This window comes from Engystomops pustulosus, chromosome 9, assembly GCF_040894005.1.
Source record: "Engystomops pustulosus chromosome 9, aEngPut4.maternal, whole genome shotgun sequence".
Lineage (NCBI taxonomy): Eukaryota > Metazoa > Chordata > Amphibia > Anura > Leptodactylidae > Engystomops > Engystomops pustulosus.
The window spans coordinates 87,633,237-87,655,747 of NC_092419.1; the positions used below are offsets into that span (position 1 = coordinate 87,633,237).

At 41.1% G+C, this 22,511-nt stretch overlaps 1 protein-coding gene across 1 annotated transcript in view; it reads left to right on the plus strand.

The window, feature by feature from the left end:
* The window catches only part of ASTN2 (astrotactin 2), a 377,384-nt gene that overhangs the window by 244,922 nt on the left and 109,951 nt on the right, over window positions 1–22,511 (plus strand). Inside the window, exons 9-14 of the mRNA XM_072124956.1 lie at window positions 216–353; window positions 7,227–7,377; window positions 12,103–12,269; window positions 13,836–14,024; window positions 20,039–20,163; window positions 22,109–22,213. Coding sequence (XP_071981057.1) covers window positions 216–353; window positions 7,227–7,377; window positions 12,103–12,269; window positions 13,836–14,024; window positions 20,039–20,163; window positions 22,109–22,213 — 875 coding nt within the window. The remainder of the gene's footprint in view (window positions 1–215; window positions 354–7,226; window positions 7,378–12,102; window positions 12,270–13,835; window positions 14,025–20,038; window positions 20,164–22,108; window positions 22,214–22,511) is intronic.

A 22,511-nucleotide genomic window follows, 5' to 3' on the forward strand; every position in this document is an offset into this window, starting at 1 on the left:
AGCTCGTTATATCCCTGGTCATGTGATATCACACAGGTGCTCGGTTGGATAACCCCTTTGGGATCCAACATAATCTGATCTCTTTTTAACACCAATGGATTTTATCCCTTTCATTTATGGTGTCAATGGTGGTCAGTGTTCATAAACCTTACCTGATATTATCTTGACAAGTATTTCAAGAAACCCATCTTTAACCCTGTTTCTATTTATGGCAGGTCGACGTACAGCTTGGGACAAGGAGTGTGGCTTCCAGTTAGCAAAAGTTTTGTTGTGCCCCCTATGGAATTGTCAATCAGTCCATTGGCCAGCTGTAAAACTGATGTATTGGTGACTGAGGATCCCTCCGATGTCCGGTAAGAAGAGTACAAATATAACCCTGTAATAACGTATAATGACGATTTAATATTTTATTTTGCATAAATGTAATGTCTATACTAAACTGCTTTATCTAGGTTAACAATGCAATTAATAACATAATATCCAATTATATCCAATTGGATCCAATATTGGGCTATCGCTAAATTAACTCCTGGAATTCTAGCCCCAGGAGTCTAGTGGTTTTGATCACCACGTTAAGTTCCTAACTCAAATATTTAGGGCCTCATTCACACTCAGGATCCCTTTAATTGCATATAATTATTCATACTTCATCCCCTAGTTAGGCTGCATGTCACAGCACTACCACCAAGCGGTGGTTATTTCCCCCCTCTAGGTCAGCTCTTCGCCAAAGAGGCATGGATGCAAACTGCTTGCACAGGTACTTAAGAAGTGTCCAAGCCACATTGGTGTGGAATGGGACTCATTTGTGTCGGAGCCGTGCTATTCCCTTCGCAAAAAATTTTGTGCACTGAAAGGAGTGTTCCGGTAAACTGTCAGACCGTGCGCCAGATTTATCATGCAGTGTCCGACAGAATTGTGTTGCACGCCCCATGTTAAAGGTGCCCCAAAAAATAAGTTGGTACATTCTGTCGGAGCAGTGCAGCAGGCACCAGATTCATGAAGAACGTCCGCCAGAAATCCCCTGCACTATACACAGGTAAACTGCATGCAGTAAATGTGGCCCTATGTGTCTACAATAAGGAATATTTACGATAAATATCAATAATCAAACAGGAAAGTACATTTTTTCCCTTTTTGCACATACATGGCTCTCATGAAACAGTGAAAATGTAAGTTCAGGGGCAGCAGTGATGACGCATGTGGCTGAGAAATAGTGACAAACAAAAGAGGCAGCGGAGAGGAGCCAGGGAAGGTATTCATTTTGGATCAAGGTCGGAGTGAGATGAATAGGATAAATGAGGAAATAAAAAGGAAAAGGGATCTTGGAACCACAGAGATATTCAAGAAGAATAAAACAGGGACATGTAAAGGGGATCGGGAAAGGGGCAGAGTTCATGGCTGGGGACAGGGAGCCCGGAGAGCTCATAAACATGTCCCTGTGATGAATATATCTGAAGCATCAGATGCTCCGAGTGATCTATAACTCACATGACTAAAGCTGAAGTGAATTGTACGCAGAGAATTTTTATAGGAGGGTATAAAATCTATTCATACAGATACATTTGATGAAAATGTAAATGGTAAAGCGTAACAAAGCGGAGTAGATTGTGTCCATAGAAAGTGGTAACGCGATAGCGGACGGCCTTGGACGGCAGCCATTGCTAAGTGTTCTTTGGCAGAGAGTGCAATGAAAAGTTTCGGATGCGGCAGAAATGCATGAATGGGTGGATTTCATTTTTTTGTCATCTTTGTAAGTTTTACGGGCTGAGGGCCATCTTTCCTTGCCAGTCAAGTGGATAACGGATTAAATCCAGCAGCTATAATATCGTTACCCTATGTGATAATGTGTTATTAATGGTGAAGCAGATGTCACAGGTAATAGATTGTTATGTTGTTACATTTCCTATCATTAGCTGTGATAAGTGCTTGATAGACCCCAGCCCCTACTCCAATGTATTATACACAGGCAAGTTCTATAGAAACCGGACAAGATGATCCTTACACAAATCATTATATAGAACACTTCCTCATTTCTTACCAATGAGATCACCACCATGACTATTTTTCACTTTAGATTTGCTGGTTTTCATAAATTTGGTTTAATATAGTTCATAATTCTACAGATAGGATCTGTCTTACCATATCATGACACGTTAAGACTTTTATCTAAAAAGATGATCAGCTTTTTAAAACACTATAGTTCTGCAATACATTGTCACATACTTCTATACTCTATGGATACTTAAAGGGTTTTGCCCATGAAAGAAAGTTCTCAAATTTTAATCAACCAGTGATGTATAAACAATAAAGATTATTTTCAACCGCCTTACTTTGTAATTTTACTCAGTTTTATTGCTGTTTTAGCTCCTATCACTCAGTGATGGTCAGTGTAAGATCCCAGGCACTTCATGATCCCTCTAGTGCTATGAAATGTGGTGTGCTGACAATGTACTTAGATTATCAGGGTACAAGGTTTATCTAAAATTTTATTTCGCTTCTGAATATTGTACTAATATCTGACACATAGAAAAAGAGAGATGAGATAGATCTGAGATGAGTGATGATGAATTCCATGAGATGGATATAACATACAATGACACACTGTCAGCTCTGCTACATCTCAGCTATAACACACATAGGGGCAGATTTATCAAGCAGTCTGAAAGTCAGAATATTTCCAGTTGCCCATGGCAACCAATCACAGCTCAGCTTTCATTTCACCAGTGCTCATGAATATTTTAAAGGGGAGCTGTGATTGGTTGCCATGGGCAATTGGAAATATTCTGACTTTCAGACTGCTTGATAAATCTGCCCCATAGAGTGCCTCCCTCCCCTGCATAGTGACCATATCTGTAGCTTGTAGAGTAAACCCTGCATACTGCTACTTGCTGGCAGAAAGTGGCTGTGTCTGAGCCGCAGACAAGAGAAGCTATTCATGAGAAGAATATGCTCTGCGCGACCAAAGTCAGAAGATTTACCGTCAGATCCAGGAGCAATGGAAATTGTGTATTGCAGGACTGATGGAGACAGGTTAGAATTATATCTGTGAAATGCTGTATTTTTGTTAATAACAGTGAATTAAAGAATTTTTTATTCGTGGGAATACCCCTTGTATAATAAACAATCTCAATCTCTAAACACCATACCAATAAATGCGTATATAAAATCCAGATGAATATTATAGATATATGTATCTATAATATAGATAGAGGGTCTTTTTCAGAATCAGGGCCCCACACATACTTAAAAACAGTTCCAATTTTTAAGGCACAAATATACCATATATACTCGAGTATAAGCCTAGTTTTTCAGCAACCATAAATGTGCTGAAACCCCAAACTCGGCTTATACTCGAGTTATAAAAAAATATAGGTTTTACCAGGTGTTTGTGGTAAAATTAGGGGCCTCGGCTTATACTTGGGTCGGCTTATTCTCGAGTATATACAGGTAAGTGTTTCTTAATACTGTATACAATTATACTTTCGTTTTATATATTTTTTTTTTTAGGCCATTTAAAATTATGAATAATATCTGGATATACAGAAAGTTTTATACTTTTAATGTCGATTCTCACCTTCCCCCTAATTTCTCTATAATTTACATAGTATAAGAAGTGGGAAATGTGTGATGACAGGAATATGCTGATTGTAAGTCCCGTAGGAGGGTGCTATGGGAGGCTACATGCAGCTGCAAAAAACAAGCCTGTCACTTATTGCGCATCCTCCTTCCTATGATCAAGAAGTAACCTCAGCCGCTGCACTGAATAGAGAAATCCATTTCCCAGAGAGTCTGTATTGTGTGCAGTAAATGAATCATGACACGCTTAGAAACAACACTACAACACGTCTCCTATCCACAGGTTTGGCTGCCAGTTAGCAGGAATAAAATGGTTAATTCTCTGGGGGTTAATTCCACTGTCATGAGAAGGACACCATTGAATTAATGCGGGTCAGTTACACAACAGTCAATCAGTGTAATACGGTTTTCTCATTGTATTCAGGCATGTAATGAATTTGGTGGCTGGCCAGAATTATTTCGGCTAACCCTCTGAACCGGGTACAACCTGTGTGTTATTCAGGGGATCCTGACAATAGTCAGTGCAGCATGGCACACACTTCAATTGTATAAAGTTTAGTTCTTTTTAAAACATTTAAGATAATATAAAAAAATACTTACAATAAAATATCTTACCACATAACCCACAGGCAAAACCCTATCCTACAGAATCCATAAGTCAGCCTTATAGAGAAATATGGTCATGCAGGACATTATAGAGCAGGAGGGAGCAGATTGCAAATAATGTCCATTATGCAGACAGCATGTTATAGAGCAGGTGCGATTGAGCAAATTGTACACAGTGTCCTATCTGCAGGCAGCATGTTATAGAGCAGGAGGAGCTGAGCAGATTGTGCATAGTGTCCTATCTGCAGGTAGTATGTTATAGAGCAGGAGGAGCTGAGCAGATTGTGCATATTGTCCTATCTGCAGGCAGCATGTTATAGAGCAGGAGGAGCAGAGCAGATTGTACATATTGTCCTATCTGCAGGCAGCATGTTATAGAGCAGGTGCGATTGAGCAAATTGTACACAGTGTCCTATCTTGTGTCCTTTGTTAACATTTTGTAAACATCTTGGGCAATTTATAGTGGGTGATCTGGTGGAAACACCCAGTGTGTTATTTGCAGTCTAAGCTGTAACAAACAGTGACACTGTAGTTAGAGGGTTTCTCCAGTTACACATCATTCATTTTCACTTGTTTTAACTGAAATCCCTTCAGGTCTTCCGTAAAATCCAATGTACATTTCCAATATGCACAAAAAAACATTATTTTTTACCACTTTTTACCTTAAAGGGAACCTTCAGGTGTCCCAGCTGAAATCTGCCCCAACCCACCAGTAAAATCATTCCCCAAACTGTTTCTGCCCTTTTCTATGTTGGCTCCGGCCATCGCGGCTTCGCTCCGCTCATCAACATTGTGGTAAGGACAGGAAGTGGACAGGGAGAGAACTTCCTGTCTTCTCAGGCTGAGATATAAAGAGACACTGAGCTTTCAATCAAAAGGAGGTGGGGTTCACTGGCAGCCTGGATAAATATGACTCTACTATTCTGAATATGACTGTTTGTCTTCTCATTTGCATATCTAAAAAATGCCTCAGTGGCAAATAATTTTATGGGGAGGAATTTTAACCCGGTACCAGCAGGTCTTACTGGTGTGAGGGGTAAAATTCTGGTATCAGGTCTTTTTAAACATATATGTTTAACCCCTTCCTGCTGTTTCCTTTTTTTACACGCAGCGCAGCAAACAATTCACAGCAGAAACTATTATTATTTGCAGGATTATCAGCCACAGAAAGTAAGTGACACGGTTTAGATCACAACAACCCCCCAACACCACCCTTTGACGGCAGCAGAATGATGACATAACAAGCCAAAAGTGACTGATTTCTGATGCTTTCAGAATGGTTGCGGCCTAGTCTGCATGGTGTGTAATCGAATCTTATGATCTTCCTGTGGAAAACCTAAAACCTCATCTGGTGAACATCTACCTTACTCCAAATAGAGCTCGAGACTGGAGAAAAATCTAGGTAGAGCCTTGAGACAACTTGTGTATAGATGCCGGATAACCACTGCTTTAGATCCTGTAGCCATTCCACAAACAGATGCAGGCAGGTTAGACGAGGGGTACCCTCGCCTCCCATTCTGGGCCAATAGCGATCAGCGATATGTGTATCTTTAAGATACACATATTGCTGGTTGCTGGATGCAGACAGCGCCCTCTATGACCCAGGCGCGGCATTGCAGGACAGACCATGCATGGTCCTGAGTCCCAGGAAGTCATTGATTATAATAATACAGACATTTTGGGCAGTAGCCCGGGGCCCATGTTCACCCAAACCACCGCCATATTTTATTCAGAGAAGGACCTTCACCCATTAAAAATCCTTGTACATCTGTTCCTGCCCTCAAAGAGCCATTTCAGGACCTTAGAAGGTCCTCCAAAGGTCATGAAACCACAAATTAAAAACAGACAGAAGGGACACATCCTCCATTCCCCAAGAAGCTGATTCTAGTACCATATATAGGAAGTGACTCCAGACTTGTAGGGGCTATAATATTCCTACTGACCAGGGCCCCTGGCTGTCTTAATCCTCCCCTGGTCTCAGGTCGGGCAAACAGGTAGAATATACAGAAATATTTGCCTATTTTGTGGATTAGGGATCATTTTGAATATGTACCAATTCCTTATCGGTGACACAAACTGCTTGTTGTATGAGTTATCATTTCACAACCATGTAACGGAAACGGCGTTGAATGGTCAAAATATTGTAACCTGGAGCCACTGTAACCGGAGGGATCAATGATTTGCATTGTGAAATATTAAATGTTATTATATCTTTGAAGATAAAGGAAGTCTATTTGGCATCTCTGAAATATTCGCTACATGACTGAGTTTGTTAAAGGGGTTGTCCAAAGTATATAAGGTTATCCCCTATCCTCACGATAGGTGATAACTAGCTGATTGGATTAGAGTCTGACTTCTGGGATCCCCACAGATCTGGAGAACGGAATCCAGTTTTCACTTGGGTGTAGTGGCCACGCATGCGCCCTGATGCTCCATTCATTGTCTATGGGAGAGGTCAGAGATAACCAAGCGCTATGCTCGACTATTTCTGTAATTCCCATACAATATAATGGAGTGGCAGGAAGCATCCTCGGCCTGCCGCTCCACTAATCCCTGTGCCCTGGAGACCCGGCTATGACCTGGTCCCATTCTCATGATTGGAAGGGGTTTCTCACTGATCAGCTAGTTCTGTGTGAATAGGAGATAACCATATATACTAGGGACAACCCCTTTAAGCATTTTAAAGGGTGTCTAACAGCAGTTTAAAGAGTTTCTACGGTGTCTAACACCATACAAGGGTGCAGACAGTGTTATGTATAGCTTTCTGTATGCAGTTAGCAGCAGAAGTTTGAAAATGCATTTATATTCTAGGATTGTAGCTGGACTACTCTTCACTGAACACAGCACAACGCCTTTTCTCTATTAAGTCCAGCTTACAATCTTGCAATTTAAATCCATTTGTCACAGTCCTGCTGCTACTTACAACATACACAAGGTATGGTAACACAGCTGTCTGGGGCCTGCAGCATTGTATGGTCATAACTCGTGACGGATTCCTCAGCGTCCTATCCCAGGTAGTAATTCTGCTCCTTTCCCTTATACAGGCAGGAGGCCCTTTTGTCCACACACTTTGAGTCAGTTGATGACCTTCTTTCATCCTTTGGTCCGGTGCGGGATTGCTCATTCAGCAACGGCGGCTGTTCCCGCAATTTTAGGTGCGTCTCAGAGCGCAAGGTGGATTCTACAGGATGTGTGGTGAGTCGGGTTCTACATTTGGATTCTTTTTCATTATAATCATCTTCGTTTTTCCTATCTTTATTATATTGTCATGGTGTAAGCTTCTTCATGGTTGGCAGCAGGTCATCACACTGGGGGAGATTTATTAATCTGTCTACGACACATTTCTGACATAGTTTGCGCTAAAACACTGTCTGCATCACATTTATTAAGGGATTTAAACAGTTTTCTGGCTCTCCTACAACTAGTTTGACAATGGGGGTGTGGTCTATGAAGAGGGGCGTGGCCTCCTGCGAAAAAGGTCTGTGTGCCAAAAATACTGCTGACCCGAATTTTGTCCTAGTTTTCTGGCATAAAGTAAGCCAACCAATTTGAGGCGCATAGTATGACTAGACAGTATATTACGATAAGACTGTCTAATATAACTATGCACCTTGCCACACTTTTTATAAATCTGCCCCCCTGTCTCATGATCCTGCTACTTAAAAACATATTTACCAAATTCCTCAGTGCACAGGGGTCTTGGTGGTAGGCAGACAAGATATTAATAGGTCAACACTTTGTACTGGGGGAGCAGGACAAAGGGATAGACTTGCACCTGCACAGTGTAACAGCTTGCGAAGCTAAAGCACGGATGAGCTCTGGTAACACCCCTAGGAGCCCTTCTGGCTCATTGGCATAATTTTAAAAGTTGATTTTAGAAGGAAAGAGGCCATGGATAGCAAATATAAGAAGGTTACCACAGTCACAGTGCCTGGATGTATGAGTAAGTGTCCCTGGTCTATCATGATGGATTTTGATGGTAGATTTCCTTTGGGCTATACCCATTCCTGTAACCATAAAGAATCAATAGCTTCTCTGCTATGAGAGAAAACCACAAGAAAACCTGGTATAGATCCATCCATTTACATGGTGAAGCCAAATTGTTATTTCTTCCCACCAGGATAATAAGCAATAATCCTTATCACGCTCCGCCATCGGTCTCCTACTATCTGTAACACACCAGAAGGCTGAGGGCAAGGCAGGGACACCCAATCCTACAGATTATCCTTTCTTCATTTATAGCCTCTTTGTGGGGGAACAGGACCTTTTCAGCAGGAATCCCCTGGTCACAGCTCCCTATAAATAGTCTCAAGAATGTGCCGGTAACATAATAGACAAGCAGGAAGTCACCGTATAGAAGATTTTTTATTTGTATTGATATATAGAAAACTAAAAAGATCATTTATGATCACCTACTGGGAATCTCTGTGATGTAATCACAGCTTAGATCTAAATTGGACAGGCAGCCAATAGTAGCCCAGGACCGTTTACTACGTTTTTAACCGTTTTTACAAACAGAAATCAGGTAAAAAATAAACCTGTTAAAAAAAAAAATATTCTGGCTATAACATACTGTATAAGGCTGCATTCACACTGCTGTACGGGGGGGCGTATATACGGCAATGTATATATGGCATATATACGTCCCCCATAGATGGCAATGGTAGCTCAGCACCCTATGGGAGCGGTACGGTGCAGCATAAGTGCCCTATGTTACTGTATGGAGAGGGGCAGGGTGAGCGGCGCTCCTCCCCTCCCGGCGCCGACGTGTGCCCGCCGGGCTATTGATGTGTGCCTGCCGTGCTACAGTACGGTGGGCACACATCAGTGTGAATGCAGCATAAATACAGACACAGAAGATTAGGAGGGAAGGATTTTCAGGAGCTTGGGGGCTTATTTTTTATGGAGGCGTAGATTTTTTTCCGGAGTGAGATTGAGTTGCACATTATTCTTCTATTATATTGAATATCTCAAACCTTTCCTAGACATCACAGGCCTCATCACACATAATACTCAACGTCATCTATTGTATTCTCCTTCTTCTGAAGGTGCAAATATTACAAAACCCGGAGAATCTGCTGTTTTCTATACTGGTTACCAAAGTAACATTTATAGAACCAAATATAACCAAAAGTTATAATGTTGTTAAAGGTTAGGTTGGACGATGTAGTCTGCGGGTTCAATTTTGTAAAACCACAAAATGTGCAGCTACTATTCTGTACACAAATACTGTAGACAAATAGACAAAATTCATCATAAAATCCATCACCAGAAAAATGTACTCATAGATCCAGGCACTGTGACTGTGGTAATCTTTTTATATTTGTTATTCATGGCCTCCTTCCTTCTGAAATCAACTTTTAAAATTATGCTAATTAGTCTGAGGGGCTACACTGTCTTACCCTCCCCTGCTTCCTCAGTACTTGTGCTGTGTGCACTTCCTGCTGTATTCTTAGTGTTGAGGGAGTCAGTGTGTAACAGCCAGTAATGCTTCTAAAATTATGCTAATGTGCCTGAAGGGCTCTGGGGGTGTTACAAGAGCCCATCAGTGCTGCATAGTCACAGGCTATTACAATGAGCATTACATTACTTAACTACCCCCCTTTCTCTCTCCCTCCTCCCTCTGTCTGTATAGTCTGGCAGCAGCAGGAAAGGCGGGGGGGGGGGGGAGTGAGACCTGCTCTGCTCATTGTATCAGCCTGTGAAGCTTTAAGACTCATTAGAATAATTATAAAGGTTGATTTAAGAAGACAAGAGGCCATAGATAACAAATAGAAGAAGGTAACCACAGTCACGGTGCCTGGATCTATGAGTAATGACCCTGGATTTTGATGGTAGATTTCCTTTAACTGTTTTTGTTTTTCTCCTAAAAAAACATAATTATATGAATCAATAATAAATACTTATTCCATAATGGCAAAAAAGAAATAAAATATATTGAAAAATGACTGCAATAATGGCAAAGGAGGCAGAACTAAAAGAAATCTGTTTACATCTTTGTGTCTCTTATCTTTATTTTATAATTTTCACATTTTTTTTTGATGGGTTGTTTTTATGTATATTTTAGATGTATAGCAATTATAGAGCAATCACTGGATGTTATTTTGACACTTTATTTTTGTAGACAGTTTTTTTTTTACCTTTCTTGTTCGCCCTCCATGCATCTCTTCAGCTGACAAGCTGTGATAAGATGAGGGCTATGATTTTTGTTATTTGATATGATGTACTAAGTCTCCTGGGGAAGTCTGTGTTATACCCTAATTAAAAAGAAGCCAAATGACTCATGAATGTTATTAAAAAAAAACAACTAGAAATCACAAATTAAGTAGATGGAGATGCTACAGCTATTCCCCCAAGGGCAGCATTACAATACGAAGCAGACATTACTATTATTGCCTGAGGCAGCTCCACTTCTCCTGTCCAACATCACTCGATAGACTGAGATGCCACGGTGGATGTTAAGCAGCTGCATTTATATTAAAGCATCTAATAAATAGTAACACAACGCTGTTACAAATCCCAGCAATACACTAAAAATCTGAACACAAAGGATCTTTCTGTTATAGACAAATTCCTATTTCATGTACCCAAGTGTATTCAGATGGTGAACCTTTAAGAGATCGAATGCCCAAACTCCAATAAAACCCACTTATTACTCACAAAATGGCAACATGGCAATTTAAAGGGAACCTACCACCACAAATCTACCTATAAAGGTAGATCGGGTGGTAGGTGGATCAATGGGACGTGAGGATAGTCCTTTTAAGGGCTAATCCTCACGTCCCCGCACATTTTTAGTAACTTTTATCAGACTTTTATGCAAATTGTTTTATGCGGCTACTGGGGTGTGGAGTAGCCGCATCTGAGGTTATATGGCGTGGCTTCTCCACGCCCCAGTAGCCGCATAAAAAAATTTGCATAAAAGTCTGATAAAAGTTACTAAAAAAGTGAGGGGCCATGACGATTAGCCCTTAAAAGGGCTATCCTCACGTCCCATTGATCCACCTACCACCCGATCTACCTTTATAGGTAGATTTGTGGTGGTAGGTTCCCTTTAAAGGAAGTCTACCATGGAAATACATCACAATAAACCAGGGACACTTACTCATAGATGCAGGCACTGTGACTGGGGTAATCTTTTTATATTTGTTATCCATAGCCTCCTTCCTTCTAAAATCAACACTTATAATTATGTTAATAAGCCTAAAGGGCTCTGGTGGTTGTTTCCAGGGCTCTTTATTGCTGTATCTTCACAGGCTGCTACAATGAGCAGAGCAGGTCTCCCCTTCCCCCCTATATTTCCTGCTGCTGCGAGATTACATTGGCAGAGGGAGAGAGCAGGGGGTTGGGTGAGACATGTTCTGCTCATTGTAATAGCTTGTGACTCTGAAGGGAAGAAGAGATGCTTGGCACGAAACTGCAGACTTGGACGGCATATACTCATAAAATCTTCTTTATTTAATACAAAAGATAAAAACAGAACACATATCCACAGAGACCAACATACGGACCTATGCGTTTTGGCTGGTTAAGCCTTATTCATGGTCTGTAACTCTGTAGCAGGGAGAGGCTCTGGTAACGCCCCCTGAGCCTTTGAGACTGATTAAGAACAAATCAATAAATATAAGAAGATAACCACAGTCACAGTGCCTGGATCTCTGAGTAAGTGTCCCTGGTTTAATTTAATATAATGAATAAGATCATGAAAAATTTCAGATTTTCTTCTAAAATGTTTTTTTGGAAAGGTTTTTTTTGTAAAAATACATGACTGCATAGATATAGATTGGTTGGACTTGATTGTTAAATTACCGTAAAAATACCAAAGTGTTTTAAGTGACTCATTAACAACCATTGGCGCAGATGTGTTGACAGCACATGGTGGTCCGATATTTTTACCTTGTTTCTTCCTTGCTCTCTCAGTGCCCTGATGGATTAAAGCCAATGAAGGATGGAAGCGGCTGCTATGATTACACCAAAGGAATCGACTGTTCAGACGGTTCCAACGGAGGCTGCGAACAACTTTGCTTACAGCAGATGATATCCCTCCAAAATGATCCAAATGAGAGCGCAATATACATGTTCTGTGGGTGAGTGAATGGAAAGAACCTACATAAATCAGATATGGGGAAGTGGTGAGGGGTCATACAAGGTTTCCCCATCATACAATCCGTGTCCCCATAGGAGAGTTGTCACAAAAAGTCTCCATGTGGCCCCAGACTAAAGGCAACCACAAAAAAAAGTTCTGCCTCCCATACTTTATAATTGCAGTCTGTTGATTTATTTAGGAGGACAAAAAGGGAGGATAATGACTCCCAGGAGGCAGATCTCATATTAGCAATAGTAACCTATGTGATGCACTTGGGAGGCATCATGGGATCAACAGCAAAGCAACAGCAGAGGAAGAGAATATCTATAATGTATTTACAGAAGCAGACTTGGTTTTTAAAGTATCCCCTGAGGAAGCGACGGCTAAACGTGCGTCTGTGGGGGTCTATGGTGGTGTGGTCATTCCTGGGTCTCCTGTAGTGTAACTTACAATCTGGTTGGTACTTGTGATTATTTATGTGTGCACTTGCACTTTGATCTGAATGATAAAATGTTATTCCTTTTGTGATTGATTTTATAATCAGTATTGTACCTTTGGACTAATGATGGATGCACTTGCACTTTTGTTATCTGTGAATTGTATGTATTGGGGACCAGGAAGTGTACCTCTTCATAATTTGCCACCGCTCTGTGTATTTTTAATGGGTGTTTTTAGGTCCTAGTGACATTGTGTATTATGTGTAATAATAAATTGAATAATTTTGGATTAGCTTGGTTTTCTGATTTATTATAAACTGTACAGTGGCAATTCAGCTTGGTTGTAGCTATAAATGGTTTTAAAGAAGACCTGTCAAGGCATTTTGGGATACTAAATCACCCACAGGTCCTTATTCCCCTTCAGCTACTTATCTTGTTTTGGTGCTCCGCGCACCCCCTACCTCATTGAAGTCCTTTGTAGCGCGGGGATCTTAAGAGTTGGGTCAGATGTGTCTCATCGGACCCATCTCTAGGTAAGTACAGGCAGTCCCCTACTTAAGGACACCCGACTTACAGATGACCCCTAGTTAAAGACGGACCCCTCTGCCTACTGTGACCTCTGATGATGCTCTCTGGATGCTATTACTTTAGTCCCAGACTGCAATGATCAGCTGTAAGGTGTCTGTAATGAAGATTTATTGATAATCCTTGGGCCAAATAAAGCAAAAAATTTTGAAACTCCAATTGTCACTAGGGGAAAAAACATTTTTTGTCTGGATCTACAACTATAAAGTATACAGTTTCGACTTACATACAAATTCAACTTAAGAAGAAACCTATGGAAACTATCTTCTATGTAACCTGGGGACTGCCTGTATGAAGGATTTTTTTATAGCGTCCAGAGGGACACTTTGGGACAATAAATCACTGGTCCATGAGGACAGGTCCTCTGTAAGTATGTACTACACGTAAAGAAATCGAAAGATTAAAGGATAATTGGGTGCAGGGTTTCTGATAAAAACTGGAATGAATATATATACAGATGTTTGTATTTGTTATCCCTATTTCTATTAGAGTGTACATTTGTGTACAATTATTATTATTATTATTATTATCATGTGTCCATGCAGTTGTGTGGATGAATATCGACTAGCACCAGATGGCAGATCTTGTATAATGGTGACGGATCTTTGTGACGGTTCCAAATGTCTGCGCCCAGAAGGTCACCTGAACGACACATTGTTTGGAGAGATGCTTCATGGCTTTGATAACAAAACCCAGAGAGTCAATCAAGGTCAGGTGTTCCAGATGAGTTTCAGGTGAGAGAAAATACGAAGACAAAGTCTACATTTCCTTTTTTTTTTCCATTTCTATCTCACCTGAACAAAACACGTGGGCATACATTTTAATTATTCATATTTCCAGCTTTTTAAGAAACATAAAGTATAGATTTATAGCAAGGCTTTAAATCTGTTTGGTTTCATTCCGGAGTGGGAGGTAATTCCGTGTGGAACTGGGCAAGAGATGGTGCACTGTATATTACGCCTCCGCCGATGGGGCACAATAAAAAAGAAAGGTTTATATAAATATTATTTATTGATCAAATAAAAAGTGATGAAAAGGAGTTACCACTGGGTTAAAACTTTTCCAAAAGCCTAAAAATATGCTATGTCATCAATTCACTTATTCATGGCCACTTTTAGCATTTAGTAATTTACCACTAAATCTTTTTGATAAATTTATTCAGATCAGTCTTATTCATTGGAAACGCAAGTTACGTTTTGGTCAAACCTCCTCCCAGTTGCGTTTTGGTCAAACCTCCTACCAGTTGCGTTTTGGTCAAACCACCTCCCAGTTGCGTTTTGGTCAAATCTCCTACCAGTTGCGTTTTGGTCAAACTTTCTCCCAGTTGCGTTTTGGTCAAACCTCCTCCCAGTTGCGTTTTGGTCAAACCTCCTCAGAGTTGCGTTTTGGTCAAACCTCCTTCGAGTTGCGTTTTGGTCAAACCTTCTGCCACTTGCGTTTTGGTCAAACCTTCTCCCAGTTGCGTTTTGGTCAAACCTTCTCCCAGTTGTGTTTGGTCAAACCTCCTCCCAGTTGCGTTTTGGTCAAACCTTCTCCCACTTGCTTTCTTGAATGCGTTTTAAAACGTGACAAAAACACCATGTGGGAAATCACCCTTTGGCTCCAAAAACAGAAAAACTGAACGTGTGGACGCACCCTTAGAGTCGGTGTTTGTTAATCGTAAAACTCTGTTTCCACTGTTTGTCCTCGGTCCAGGATGGAAAACACGTTGAGTACTGCTCAGGTTTCTTGCAGGTGTTTAATCTTAATTGGCCACATGAATTATTGCCTGCAAGTGCTAAATGCATTGTTTTGTTCCTGTGCAAGGTGATGAATTATCTTATCATCCTGAAGGACATGAATTTCAAGGGTAATACACTGCAGGTGGAGCCTTACAGTGAATTAAAGATGTGGAGATCACACTATTCCCCCACACCTTGATGAGAGTGAAAATGTTGAGGCATCCTAAGCATTTTCCATTAAACCGCACAGTTGGGAAGAAAAAGGTGTTCTGAATAAATAATATCTCACTTGTAAATTAACAGATATAAAGTTGCAGGTCTAAAGTTTATGTGTGTATTACGTTCTGTTTTCATACACGTAACATATTTAGAATCTATTGCATATACTATGTTTTAATATCAATGATTTGCTAGTCTATACATCTAGTAAATCAATGAAAATAGGTGTTTGGGGCAATTATATTCAATTTGTACTTACTCCTACATTGCATACGACCCCTCTCTGGGCGCTGATAATTTACTGAGCTTTACCTCCAGGCTGCAATGACCAACTATAAGGCTCCTTGTACGCGAGTGAGTGCGATACATCCAACTCGCATCACAGAGGCTGGAAAGACCATCCCAAACGCTGAGAATTGTAACTGAACTGACATGTAGAGTCCAATTCCGGTTGCACATCATCGGACTGGAGCTTCGAGCACATACTGCCGATGTGATGCCAGTTGGGTGCATCACACTCGCTCATGTACATTGGACTAAGGTCTCTGCATTGAAGCTTTACTGGTAATCCTTGGTCCAATGAAAGCACAAAATTTGGAAAATTGAAGTTACACTTAGAAAAGCTGTTCCGACTTACATACAAATTTAACATAAGAACAAACCTACAGAACCCATCTTGTACAGAACTTCTTGTACTGTCAAATGTATATGGACACATCATACAATATCGTAGCAACATGCCAGATATCGTCTTCCAAAACCATGGGTGTTGAATGACATATTGGAGCTATACAGCTGTCATTTTGGAGGTGAGGTGTCGGTGGGAGTATCAGCCCATTTAGCCAAAAGAGCATTTGCAGTGTGTTAGGTGAGTAGTTGTTACTTTCATTTGATACTTTGAGTTATCTCGAAACTGATCAATGGGGTTGAGGTCAAGGTATTGTACAGTCACTTGAGTTCCTCCACACCAACCCCTCACACTCTTTGGCCCTTGATTGTGTAGTGTCAAAACTATATGAAACTACTGGGGCATATGTCTTTGGTGCTAGGTGCTATAGCCTGCGGCAGTTCCTGATGCCCTTGGTTTATCGGGCACGAAAGCCCATTCCTGAATTATGATTATTTCAGGGCTTGTTCCTCAGAAAATTGGTGTACATGCTGTGATAAATGTTCCCAAAGGAGTCCTGGAAAACCCTCTGGGTGCTAGGACAAAAGGATTGCTGGTTCCAGCAACTGTGGTGCTGGAACTTCTGTCCAGGCGGCAGTACCAAAGACTGGGGGACCACCGTCATGTTGGAACCGGGAGCCAGAACATGGTAAGTACACTTTTTTTTTTTACTAACCCTGTCCTGGCAACCAGGGTTTTTTTTTTGCCAGGATTAAGGGTTCATTCACACGCGGTATGCCCGCCGTGCAGGCATTTTACCATGTGCTGGAGGGGAGGAGGAAGTGACCCCTCCTGCCTCCATAGAAAACAGCAGTGCACGGATGCACACTTGCCGAAAGATAGAACATGTGTGGCACCGTATCCCCGCCGTGCCGCTATTGCCGTCTATGGGGACTTACATGCAGCCGCAAATTTGCACCCGCATATACGTCCCCGCAGACGGCCCGACTGATTCCGCTATATCCATACATGCTCTGAGCAAATTAAATGTAGCGCTGCCGTCGTTACATGACTTTGCCGATCTCTATTACATCTTCATATTCTTCTTAACTCTCCAAAACTATTTCTGGTTTATATCAGGCATGGATTTGTGGACATGTTGATGCATGTCTATGTATATTAATATTACAGAATCATCAGGATAATGTAATCAGTTTTATCCTGTTGCAAAAAACACAGATGCTGCCGTTCGCCCATAAGGCAAAAAAAGGAGCAAAGTAATTACAGAGGAAAAAATAAATTAGACGGCAGCACATCCTTAACACCCTAAGCATTAGGTATTCAGATTTTAGGTTGGAAAGATTTCTCAAATTTGTTACGATGTAATATTCATGTTTGTCTTTAGAGATCACATTCTCCGTCATACATAATTTATTAATGACTTGATTAAAGCGCTCGGTGGCACAGAGGATGATGTGTTGTAAACACATAGAAGTGGCGAAAACGACTTTTTATTAAATATTGTATGTATAGGATAACATTCACATCTCGTTGTGGCTTTCTGTTACGTCGGGCGCATTCTTGAAGTACCCTTACACATACAGTGGGTTAAGATGTCCTGTTACTTCTGTCCCCCCTAAAAGCGGGAGGAAGATTGAACATCAGAAGCAGCCAAGGATTTGCTGCTGCCAATGTTCGGGGTGTTGCCTCCAGTGGTGTCATTGTGCTTAAACTGATAGATACATCACTGGGGACCTCCCTGAGCATAAACACAGTGGAGGCCTAGGATAGATGCAATACAGTTGAATCTGTCCCCCAGGCATTGCTCAGCAGGAGAAGACAGGATAGAAAGATGTAGCTAGCTGTGTCTTTCCATCCTGTGTGCATACTGAGCAGACGGAGACAAAAAAATGTATGTCTACACGCACATCCACACATAACAAACTGATCTATTGTCGCTAGGCTACATTAACAAAAATCACTCAAGGTTCTTGGTTACATTTTGATGAAATTGCTTAAAGGGAACCTGTCACCAGGAGACCCATTTTTAGCACTCCCCCAGTCCCCACAGAGCATAGTACATACTCTGCCAAAGTGTTTTTGTATTAAAAATTGGTTTTACAGAAAAAAAGATATGTTATATTGTACCTTTCATTAGCATCTGCTGTGTGACTAGGCACTCGTCCCATGGGAGTGGCTGGAAAGGAGCAATCCCCCCCCCCCCAGCCTTGGGAAACAGCTTCTCCATGTGTCCTTTTCAAATGTATGAAAACACCCATCACTTGGCTTAGCAACGCCCCTTGCTAAACTACAGCCAATCCCAAGTGAGGGGAGTTATTCATATATTTGAAAAGGTCACATGGAGGAACAGTTTCCCAAGGGTGGGGGGAAACTGCTCCTTTCCAGCCACTCCCAGTGGACGACTGCCTGGTTACACAGAAGATGCTAATGAAAGGTACAATATAACATATATTTTTTTCTGCAAAACCTATTTTTTATACAAAAACACTTTCGGGATATGCGCCTCTTTGACAGGTATTTAACAGGGGATTGTGTGGATTTTGTCGCAGCGGCACTGGCTTCCATGCGACTGAAATCAGGGGGCGTGCCGCCGGACGATCCGATTGAATCGGACTGATCGCGGGATTTAACTTGCAAATTGTGTCACAAGACAATGCACTTACATGCACCAGGAAGAAGAAGGTGAATTCTGTCGGACCTGAGCGGGGAAGCGAAACATGCAGGATATCGGCGCACAATCTTAGTGAATCGCAGCACAGTGCATTCCGGTCGGGCAATGCACTTTTGGGGAACTCGTCAGGACAGGTAAGTAAATGTGCCAGAATAATGTCCTCAGATACTTGTGTCCTGGTTTAAGGTCTCTGAGTTGTCTCTTTCGATGACCCATACGCCCCACGTGCAAGGCTTTCAGCCCCAGTGTTACCTTTGAAATATACTCAGGGTTTTAAGAGTTATTCTAGAACTTTAATATTGATGGTCTTAATTTGGGAATCTTGACTGCCTATAACTTTTGATAGGATAATATTACATCTAAACAACAATTTATGTTTAGTCCTTAAAATGTTCCTGTTTGTTCATTGTTTTTGAAAACCTCTATAAATCTCCATTATGGGGTAACCTCCTTACTCCTACACCATAACTCCTGTATCACCAGTGCTGTTTCTTCAGATGGATTTTAAAAAGTCAGCGGGAAAACAGTGAGGTAGAAGGGACCACTCACTTTATCCACATTACAGCACATTTAGAGAAGAAAAGAAAAAGGTCTTTAAACAAGAAATTGTTGGCATTAAAATATAGTTAAAAAAATTAATATTAAACCAATCTACACACAGCAAGAGAACAACAAAGTGAAGGCCCATAATTAGATTCCAGCAAGTACAGAGGCTAAATAATAATATTACATAAACAATGTGGGAAATTACAATGTAAACCATGTAAAATAACATCCGCTAGCATATTAATGCATATATTAAATTCCCAATACTGTTACCATAGACAAAGTGCAATAAAAGTATAATGTGACACTAAAAAAAAAGAGTGAATAGTAAACCAAGTATAATTCATGGATTCCGTTCCCAGTTTATCCCATGGGTATTACTGGGGTCTTACTGGATGTTTGACTTCTTCAGGAAGTGTGTAATAATAAAAAAGGCAATAAATTTAGTATAAATCTATGTAATTACATGAAAGAGTTCCTAATGTATACAGAATATCTGTGGCATCCGGTATAATGCTGGGAGCACATGCGCTTGTAATGCTAGAGACCATAGGTAATATATATAATATGTATTGGGGGATATTTATCGTGCACCAGCGTATGATTGCCCCGCGGCTCCATTTTTGCAGCGTGATACATCAAGAGGTTTCCATCTCTTGATACATTGGGGCAGGCTGCTGCGCAGTGTTTATTGCGCGCCAGGCAGGTCACATGTGAAAAGTCGCAGGCAGCAGTGAGGGGTTGGGGGGGACAACATTCAGAAGTCTGCTATGGGCCCCTGCCTTTGTTTCTAGATTCTGAAGATGGTGGGGACATGTTATGGCCTTGGGTGACTATAAGAAGTGGATGCAGACTGAAAAAGTGATACTTCGAAGACTCCTTATATACTGGGCTTGTGTATATTAATTCTGAACATCTTTCTCTTAGCACAAATGTTAATATAATGTCTTATTGCTTTTATAGGGAGAATAACTTCATCAAGGATTTCCCACAGCTCGCAGATGGACTCCTTGTTATCCCTCTTCCAGTGGAAGAACAGTGTAGAGGTGTTCTATCTGAGCCCAGACCGGACATACTGCTGCTTACAGGTCAGAACCAAAAGCTGACAACTTCTATGGTTTGGGGAGCACTTGTAAGGTGCACTGTATACTTTCCATAATGGATGTACACTGCTGATGTGATCATGGCAAAGCCTTTTTGTGCTGCTGCTTGTGGATCAAATTTGTATGAATTCCATCCAATCAAAATCACTGCAGGTTCGTCATGTGATCTCAAACAGGCGTGAGGCGCGGTACAACTACCCTGCCCTGCACCCATGTGTCCATCATGTGACCGTGGACTGGATTATGGTCAGGTTTTTATCCAATGAAAGTGAGCAGTGAGTGTTTCAGACTACAAAACAAAAATCTAAAAAAAACTCTTTAAAGAAAATCTACAACCAGATTGTAACCTCATGAGCCATTCCTTAGCTCCCAGCAGCGATAATATGGACATACCTTATGTATATTAGCAGTGTTCCTGTAATGCAGGCTCTGGGAATGGACCGGAGAGCCCCTAAAGCACTTGTGACTGCCTCCATCCTTTCTCTGAAGTCTTATGGCAACAGTGAGTATGGGCTCTGTGCTGCCATAAGATCGGGGGGTAGAGCACAGAAGGAGCACAGAAGGAGAAGGGAGATGGTCACAAGTACTTAGGGGGCGTGTACAAGCTAGGAGTCCAGAGGGGCTCTGGTGACCCCCCACCAGATAAGGATAAAAGACCTTCCTGTTCTAGTGAACCATGGAAGGATGCTAAAATGAAAATCAGAGTGTGTCCTCCGTCTTTCAATCGTATTGGTTTTCTAAAGATGCCATAAAAATGATAAGCCATGATGGATCAGTTAGAAAAAAGTTACTGCTTAAAGGGGTTTTCTGGGCTTATCTAGATAACAGGGCTGTGGAGTTGTAAAAACAAAAAAAAACCGTATGCTCACCTCCATTGTCACTTCCATTGTCCTGCGCCGAATCTCTGGACAGTTGGTCTGTAAACACACAGCAGCGCGACACTAAAGTGCACCAGCGCAGGACAAAGGGAGCAACTGAGGAGGTACGCTTTTCTTTTGTTTCAACAGTCCCCCCAAGCCAGTTATCGAGATTTTGGTAAGCTCGAACAAGCCTTTTAATTTGCAGTTTGTCAATAAATAGGTGGGTTACAAAATTGTAGCCGCGTGACCCTATATAAAGGAACCGTATATACTCGAGTATAAGCCTACCCAAGTATAAGCAGAGACCCCTTATTTTAACACAAAAAACTGGAAAACCCCATTGACTCGAGTATAAACCGAGGGGGGGGGGGGGTAATGCATTGGTCACACCCCCAGTACATAGCCTGCCAGCCCTCTGTAGAATGTAGCCTGCCGGCCCTCTATAGAATGTAGCCTGCCAGCCCCCTGTAGTATGTAGCCTGCCAGCCCCCTGTAGTATATAGTTACCAGCCTCCTGTAGTATATAGTTACCAGCCTCCTGTAGTATATAGTCACCAGCCTCCTGTAGTATATAGTCAGCCCGTAAAAAAAATAAACTCCGTACTCACCATTCCAAAGGCCCAGGCAGCTCCTCTTCTATCTCCATGTTCACGGCGGGTCCGTGAAACATGGAGATAGAACAGTTAGCCGAGTGGAGAATTTTCTGCACAAAAATTGAGCTGAAAAATTTGGCTTATATTTGAGTATAAAGGATACATTAATAGCACAAGGTGACCCTATTATTATGAAGTTGTATTTTTTCTTTAGGGCAAAAATAACATTGCACGACTAGATGGTTAAACTGAGTGACCCTTTTGTGTAGAGCACTGCCCATAGTACGGTACACGCTCTGATGTGAGGTGGACAGGTGTCCACCTGAATTTCTTCCAACAGTTCCACACAATAAATTAGAAGTAATGGTGCTGAAAACATTGTTCGTCATGTATTCATTGTCCAGAAATAATAAAAAAATGGGAAAAAGTGCTGTATGATTAGAATGTTCTGACACTCCCTCTGCTTACCATTATTAGGTGAAGTGAGATATAATGAAGCAATGGGATATCCTGTTGTGCAGCAATGGAGAGTCCGCAGCAACCTTTATAAAGTGAAGCTCAACTCAATTTCATTGTCCACAGGTCAGCAGCTCTTTAGATGATTATTTTTCTCAAAGTTTTACTGAATAGAACCTTGGAAAAAAAAAAAAGAATGTAGAACGTTATTTTTAAAAAATTAACCCCTGATTGCAATATTTTCTTTTTTTTTGGTTTTGCCCTTTTGAAACCAAGATTATTTTTGTATTCTCATTTACACGGGTGTATCAGACACTATGAAGAAATATTTATTAAGTACATTACTCACACAAAGATATAGGAAACTTTTATTGTCTATTTTTATCCCATTCTTGTTTTACACCACATACCCAATTATTTTTTT